The following is an 8,303-nucleotide window of genomic DNA, read 5'->3' as shown; positions in this document are numbered from 1 at the left end:
TATTAAAAAAATATATATATATATTTTGAATAAAGACAGTAATTAAAGTTTTATTTTTTTGATTTATGCATTTAAGAAAAATATAAAAAATAAAAATATAACATATATATATATATATATATATATATATATATATATATATATATATATATAATACAATAAAATCCTGCAAGAATCCTGTTCTTCCCATTAATGAAAAAAAATGTAAAAAAAAAAAAAAAAAAACACACTGAAAAAACCGTAAAAATAAGCGAAGTTCAAAAATTTTAAAAATGAATAGCAATTTTTGTTTTTTTTTAAGCTTTTTTTTTTTTTCAAAGATAAATAATATTTACAGTTTAAGAAGAAAAAAACAAAAAAATTGTAAGACTGCTGCTTCCCCCAAGACCCGAACTTGGATTAGTGGGTAAACATAGATGGATGTATTAATATGCAACGTACATGACAAAATACTATAAGTAGACAAATAACGGAATGAAAAACTTTAATATCAAGGTTCTTAAAGCCTTTTATTTCCATTTTTTTAAATTCAAAAATAGACAGATCACATATGCAAGAGACATCATAAAATATTTGTATATTTATTAACTTGAATGAATCATTTGAAAAAAAAAAAAAAAAAATCACACCACTAAGCCTCACAAACTATCATTACTCATCTTTGGAGTAACACGTCTTGATTCTCCTTATTACTACATTGTTGAAAAAGCCTTGTACTTAGCACAGCTCAGAGCTAACAGGAAGTACAAGAAGACTCAACTTCTTGTTGAGCGTTTCAGAACCCCTCACAAAATATGAAAGTAACTAGTGTTGCACCGATATTATTTGTTTTGGTATTTTTGGACGATGCCAATAATGTACCGATACCGATATAAATTTTTTTTTAAATTAAATTAAATTACTGCATACTCTTTCAAATGTAAAATCGTTGCTAGCATGGCTTGGTAACACCTTGTTCAACTCATTGTTAGCTGTTAATAGCGGGAGAAGTCCAATCCATTTGAAGCGGGAAGTCTGGCAGTGAATCATTCGCTGCCAGGCCTCCCATTTGGACCAATGATTGGACGTCTACTAGAGAAACTCATTTCAATTCACGGCAAAAGCATGAAAAGGCTTTCATCGCCCCTACCAATATGGCCGCCCCGAGGCGACGTTCCCATCAATGCAAATCTTAACTAGCTTTTTCTTTTTTAAAAGATTATTTTATCAATGTCAAAGCTATTTCCTCAAGTTCCTCCACCAGTGATAAGCCAACTGGTGGGCCGGTGCATCTTGGCCAGATGGAAAAAAATTGCATTTTTTAACTCATTGGCTGCCATTGACATCAGCCCTCCAACTTCAAATAGATTGGACGTCTACTAGCCTGAACTGATTTCGATTCATGGCAAAAGCATGAAAAGAGCTTTCTTAGCCCCGATCAAGATGGCCTGAGAGTGGCCATATTGGTATGGGCGACATTCCCCATTAAACTCAATGCAGTGATGTTAAAATTAAATCGTAACTAGCTTATTTCTTTTTTTAGTTGAGATTTTTAAAAGATTATGTAAACGCTATTTTCTCATTGGCTCCCAATACAATTGTTGCCAGTCAGCCCACCCACTTCAAATTGATTGGACGTCTTCTAGCGATAAACTTTATTTGCCACTACCAACAGGGACTCAGGGCGGCCATGTTGGTAGGGGCGATGTTCCCCCTTAAATTTGACACTTTGACATTAAAATCAAGTCCTAACTAGCTTCTTTCTTTCATTAATTTTGATTTTTAAAAGATTATGTCAACGCTATTTTCTCATTGGCTGCCAATACATTCTTTGCCAGCCCACCAACTTCAAATTGATTGGACATCTTCTAGCGATTAACTTTCTTTGGCTCTACCAACATGGACTCAGGGTGGCCATGTTGCTAGGGGTCAATGTTCCCCCTTAAACTTAACACTTTGACATTAAAATGAAGTCCTAACTAGCTTATTTCTTTTTTTTTAATTTGGATTTTTTTAAAGATTATTTCATTAATGTCAAAGCCATTTCATCATTGGCTGTCACTGCATTTTCTGCCAGCCCTCCCGCTTCAAATTGACTGGACTTCCACTAGCGATAAAGTCATGAAAAGAGCTTTCATCGTCCCTATAAACATGGCCTCTAGGCGGCCATGTTCCCCTCAATGCGTTAATATTAGGGCTGTCAAAATTATCGCGTTAACGGGCGGTAATTAATTTCTTTAATTAATCACGTTAAAATATTTGACGCAATTAACGCACAGTACAGTGAACTGCCCACTTGTCAATTGTGTTTTATGGAGTTTTGCTGCCCTCTGCTGGCGCTTGGGTGCGACTGATTTTATAGGCTTCAGCACCCATGAGCATTGTGTAAGTAATTATTGACATCAACAATGGCGGGCTACTAGTTTATTTTTTGATTGAAAATTTTACAGATTTTATTAAAACGAAAACATTAAGAGGGGTTTTAATATAAAATTTCTATAACTTGTACTAACATTTATCTTTTAAGAACTACAAGTCTTTCTATCCATGGATCACTTTAACAGAATGTTAATAATGTTAATGCCATCTTGTTGATTTGTTATAATAAACAAATACAGTCCTTATGTACTGCATGTTGAATGTATATATCCATCTTGTGTCTTATCTTTCCATTCCAACAATAATTTACAGAAAAATATGGCATATTTTATAAATGGTTTGAATTGCGATTAATTGCGATTAATTACGATTAATTAATTTTTAATTAATTTGTGATTAACTCGATGAAAAATTTTAATCGTTTGACAGCCTTAGTTAATATTAAAGTGAAGTCATAACTAGCTTATTTTTTTTTTCATTTTAATTTTTAAAAGATTATTTTATCAATGTCAAAGCTATTTCCTCATCGGCTGCCATTGCATTCGCTGCCAACCCTCCTACTTCAAATGGATTGGACATCTACGAGTGCTAAACTCATTTCAATTGAAGAGAAAAGCATGAAAAGACCTTTCATCGCCCCTACCAAAATGGCCTCAAGGCGGCCATGTTGATAGGGGCAACATTCCCCATTAAACTCAATCCAATGACATTAAAATGATGTCATAATTCAATCATAAATTCATTTTTAAAAGATTATTTCATCAATGTCAAAGCTATTTCCTCATTAGCTGCCAATGTATTCACTGCCAGCCCTCCCGCTTCAAATTGATTGGACTTCCACTACCGATAAACTCGTTTCAATTGATGGCAAAATCATGGAGAGCTTTCATCGCCACTACCAAAATGTCCTAGGGGCAGCCATGTTGGGAGGGGCAACATTCCTCTTTAAACTCCATGAAGTCATAATTCAATCATAATTATAATTTTTAAAAGATTATTTTATCAATGTCAAAGCTATTTCATCATTGGTGGCCATTGCTTTTGCTGCCAACCCTCCCACTTTAAATTGATTGGACGTCTACTCGCAAAAAAAAAAACCTCATTTAAATTCAAAGCTGAAGGATGATTAGACGCCATACGATTGGACGTATACATTACAGTCATTGTTTTTTTTGTTTGTTTTTTTCTCCGGTGTTTTTTTCTCCAACCATCGGACACTCGATCTTAAAAAGTACATATTGCTCAGCATCGACACATTAATTCTTAGTACTCACTGTTACCGATGACGTCATATTAGCACCGTATCGGCACCGGTACCGATTATCGGTGCAACACTAAAAGTGACATAGTATAAAAATCGCGTCTATGGACGGAAAAACAAAGTAGCAGCAGTTGAGTATTGATAATAATAATCCTAAAATGTGGGCGCGTGATGAAAAAAGACATGTCCCCAGCAGTGCTTATAGAAAATGAAAAAAACAAGATCAATGAACAAGTGTTGAGGGTTTCCAGAAGAAAGGAGGCCGTTATGTTGCATAGTGGTCAAAGCTTCCCAGGTATTCCAGAGCAGCCCGGTAGCACAGCTGGTACTGGTCCTGAAGACACAAAAAATGAAATTATTCACTTTCTATTCGCTATATCGTACCAGCTGAGGTGGATGGTTATAGTCATGGAACGATTTGTGATACAAGGCTCATGACGACATGGCGGTACAACAATTATCGATACATGGTTCAGGGAATCCTTCTACAAAACAAATAACAAACAGACAAAGTAGCTACAGTATTTTCATCCTTCTGCTGTGAATTGCAAGGAGTTTTTCTTTGGAAACATTGAAAATTTTTAAAACGATACATCAATTGTTGGTGTGAGTAATGCAACTCAATTTCAACCTCCTTTCCAGTTTTTTTATTCTGCACCGATAACCCAGGGAAAACCGGAGCTCTGATCATTTTCATTTCATGGTAGGACATGTTTTCTCCACTAGAGGGCACTTATGCTCTTTGGTTTCATTTCTGTAGCGTTTTCTAGCCGGAATTCGGGCCTAATATGGTCATGTAATAGGCTATAATGGTAACAGTTCATATAGATAACGTCGTGTGTTCTATTACGCTATGTTGCTGTGAGTGTATACTTCTATCTTAGCAAAGAAGCAGTGCCTCCCAGTGACCCCAATGAAAATGTCGACAGGAATGAATGTTCATTTGCTGCCAGCCCTCCTACTTCAAAAGGATTAGACTTCTAGTGACAGACTCAATTCACAGTAGAAACTACATAATGTATGTAGGTATGCATGTAAGTAGGCATGTAGATATGAATGTAGGTAAGTATGTGGATATGTAGATATGCAGATATGTAGGTACAGTGTGTAGAGTGGGGCAAATAAGTATTTAGTCAACCACTAATTGTGTAAATTCTCCCACTTGAAAATATTAGAGAGGCCTGTAATTGTCAACATGGGTAAACCTCAACCATGACAGACAGAATGTGGAAAAAAAAACAGAAAATCACATTGTTTGATTTTTAAATAATTTATTTGCAAATCATGGTGGAAAATAAGTATTTGGTCAATACCAAAAGTTCATTTCAATACTTTGTTGTACCCTTTGTTGGCAATAACGGAGGCCAAACGTTTTTTGTAACTCTTCACAAGCTTTTCACACACTGTTGCTGGTATTTTGGCCCATTTCTCCATGCAGATTTCTTCTAGAGCAGTGATGTTTTGGGGCTGTCATTGGGCAACACGGACTTTCAACTCCCTCCGCGGATTTTCTATAGGGTTGAGATCTGGAAACTGGCTAGGCCACTCCAGGACCTCGAAATGCTTCTTACGAAGCCACTCCTTTGTTGCCCTGGCTGTGTGTTTGGGATCATTGTTGTGCTGAAAGACCCAGCCACGTCTCATCTTCAATGCCCTTGCTGACGGAAGGAGATTTTCACTCAAAATCTCTCGATACATGGCCCCATTCATTCTTTCCTTTACACAGATCAGTCATCTTGGTCCCTTTGCAGAAAAACAGCCCCAAAACATGATGTTTCCAACCCCATGCTTCACAGTGGGTATGGTGTTCTTCGGATGCAATTCAGTATTCTTTCTCCTCCTAACACGAGAACCTGTGTTTCTACCAAAAAGTTCTACTTTGGTTTCATCTGAGCATAACACATTCTCCCAGTCCTCTTCTGGATCATTCAAATGCTCTCTAGCGAACCGCAGACGGGCCTGGACGTGTACTGGCTTCAGCAGGGGGACACGTCTGGCAGTGCAGGATTTGAGTCCCTGGCGGCGCATTGTGTTACTGATAGTAGCCTTTGTTACTGTGGTCCCAGCTCTCTGGAGGTCATTCATTAGGTCCCCCCGTGTGGTTCTGAGATTTTTGCTCACCGTTCTTGTTATCATTTTGACGCCTCGGGGTGAGATCTTTGCATGGAGCCCCAGATCGAGGGATATTATCAGTGGTCTTGTATGTCTTCCATTATCTAATAATTGCTCCCACAGTTGATTTCTTTACACCAAGCGTTTTACCTATTGCAGATTCAGACTTCCCAGCCTGGTGCAGGTCTACAATTTTGTTTCTGGTGTCCTTCGACAGCTTTTTGGTCTTGGTTATAGTGGAATTTGACTGACTGACATTGTGGACAGGTGTCTTTTACAGCAATAATGAGTTAAAACAGGTGCCGTTAATACCGGTAACAAGTGCAGCCTCGTTAGACCTCGTTATAAGAAGTTAGACCTCTTTGACAGCCAGAAATCTTGCTTGTTTGTAGGTGACAAAATACTTATTTTCCATTCTAATTTGGAAATAAATTATTTTAAAATCAAACAATGTGTGATTTTCAGGTTTTGTTTTCCACATTCTGTCTCTCATGGTTGAGGTTTACCCATGTTGACAATTACAGGCCTCTCTAATCTTTTCAAGTGGGAGAACTTGCACAATTGGTGGTTAACTAAATACTTATTTGCCCCACTGTATGTAGATAGACATACAGACAGACTTTAGCTGTCACTCTGGTACCCTTTTCAACAAATACTTTTTACTTGTACTTGAGTAATTTTGGGGGATGACTACTTATACTTGAGCCATATTACTTTCAGGTAACGCTCTTACTTGAGACCATTTTTGGCCTATTCTACCCACATCTGCATACCAGTAAACGCTCCCTACCTCAGTCTGCACCATGGCGGGCCGCTGCATCCTGAGGGTCTTGACGGTTTGGAAGACGTCCACAGCGCCCTCGTACCTCATGCGCTCCAAGACGATGCTAAGCGTGATGAAGACGCCGCTGCGCCCCACGCCGGCGCTAGATGGGATTAGAATAGGAGAGAATCATCTTGAAAATCAACTGTAGGGCTGCCACGATGAATTGTACTGCACTGCATTGTTGTATTTTGTGTCCTCACTCACATTCATTCATTCGCACTCACCTGCAGTGCACAGTGATGGGTCCTTCCTGACCGAACTGCTCCTTGGTTTTGTGGACTTGCCCGATGAAGTCGATGAAGCCTTCCCCGTTTTTGGGCACTCCTTGTTCGGGCCAGTCGCTGAACTGGAACTGCCTGATGGTTCTGGACTGGCCGTCCTGAACAACAAAGCAGAGTATAGCGCCATGAAAGATTCGAATGCGAACGATCGGTCACCACTTACCCTGGCGTCGGTCACTTTGAACTCCCTTAGAATATATTGCGGCATGTTGTACTCGGCCATGGGGTCCACTACAAAGTACTGGTAGCGGGCCGAGCGCTCGGCGGGCCAGTACTGATGGCACTTTTCCTACACACACATTTTAGAAAGTCATCTTTGGGTCATTTTGACCAACACATAAATATGTGACTCATTTGGTTGCCGCTCACTATTGTATTGAAAAAAAAAAAAAAAAAAATGGAAATTTTCTATTTCTATTTCTATTCATTCATTTATTTTTCATTTAAATATTTCATTAATTTGCAATTTTTATTAAAAAAAAAAAAAAAAAAAAGGGAAAACAGTAAAATACCATAAGTTTTATAGTTTATTTTATATTAATTTATTAATTAATTTATATTAATTTTATGTTATTTATACTTATTATATATTTTGTAATTTTTCATTAATTAATATTTAAAAAAATAATAATAATAATAAAATATTAATATATATATATATAAAATAATTAATTTTTAATAATTTTTTATTTTAATTAGTTTAAAAAGTAAATATTCAGATTTCCATTTTTGGTTCATTTTTATCTAAAAAAACAAAAAGGAATAACTAGTGACAATTCTGCTTTTATTTATTTTGATTTTTTTTCAATAATAAATAATAATATTAGAAAAAAAATCTTTTGAGACATGAAATAATATTAAATTATTATTTGGATTTATTTAATATTATTTTTGGTATTTATTTTCAAATAATAATAAAAACAATAATAATAAATAATTAAAAACATTTTTTTAAAAAATAACTTTCAAAATGAACAATTTTTACTGCTTTTCTCTTAGTTTTAAACTTAAATAAAAATAAAAATAAAAAGTCAAAATTTACTATTACCTCTTTTTAATTAAAAACATGAAGAAAAAAACCCCAACAAACATTAATTTAAACATTTAAAAAAATAAACCTTAAAAATGTTAAAAATAATAATTATAATATTGACAATAAATTTTTGTCCTTTTAGAAAACATAAAAATTGTAAAATTGAAAAAATACTTGTTTTTTTATTAAAAAATTATTTGCATATTCTAAAATTTGGTTTTCATTTGTTTTGAATTTTTTTTTCTTATTAAAAAACAGGAAAAAAATTAAATATTATTTTTATATTGTATAAAAAATTTTGTACAAAAATATATACATTTTAATATTTTATTTTTTATTACTTGGAATATAAATTATTTGAATTGATTTAATAATTAATATTATTTTCTCAGCCATTTTCTCTTGTTTTAAAACTTAAAAAAAAAATATATA

General features: G+C 35.0%; 1 protein-coding gene across 11 annotated transcripts in view; it reads right to left on the bottom strand.

The window, feature by feature from the left end:
- Window positions 1–512: 512 nt before the first annotated feature.
- ptprfa (protein tyrosine phosphatase receptor type Fa) overlaps window positions 513–8,303 on the bottom strand; it is a 110,815-nt gene continuing 103,024 nt past the window's right edge. For all 11 annotated transcript variants that reach the window (XM_057841037.1, XM_057841036.1, XM_057841038.1 and 8 more), the window contains 4 exons: window positions 7,002–7,127; window positions 6,782–6,936; window positions 6,522–6,657; window positions 513–3,953 (listed from right to left, as the gene is read on the bottom strand). In XM_057841037.1, the coding sequence (XP_057697020.1) occupies window positions 3,885–3,953; window positions 6,522–6,657; window positions 6,782–6,936; window positions 7,002–7,127 (486 nt within the window). In that variant the 3' untranslated portion in view covers window positions 513–3,884. The remainder of the gene's footprint in view (window positions 3,954–6,521; window positions 6,658–6,781; window positions 6,937–7,001; window positions 7,128–8,303) is intronic.

This window comes from Corythoichthys intestinalis, chromosome 7, assembly GCF_030265065.1.
Source record: "Corythoichthys intestinalis isolate RoL2023-P3 chromosome 7, ASM3026506v1, whole genome shotgun sequence".
In the NCBI taxonomy this organism is placed as follows: Eukaryota; Metazoa; Chordata; class Actinopteri; order Syngnathiformes; family Syngnathidae; genus Corythoichthys; species Corythoichthys intestinalis.
This window is presented reverse-complemented; position numbering and strand designations above follow the sequence as displayed.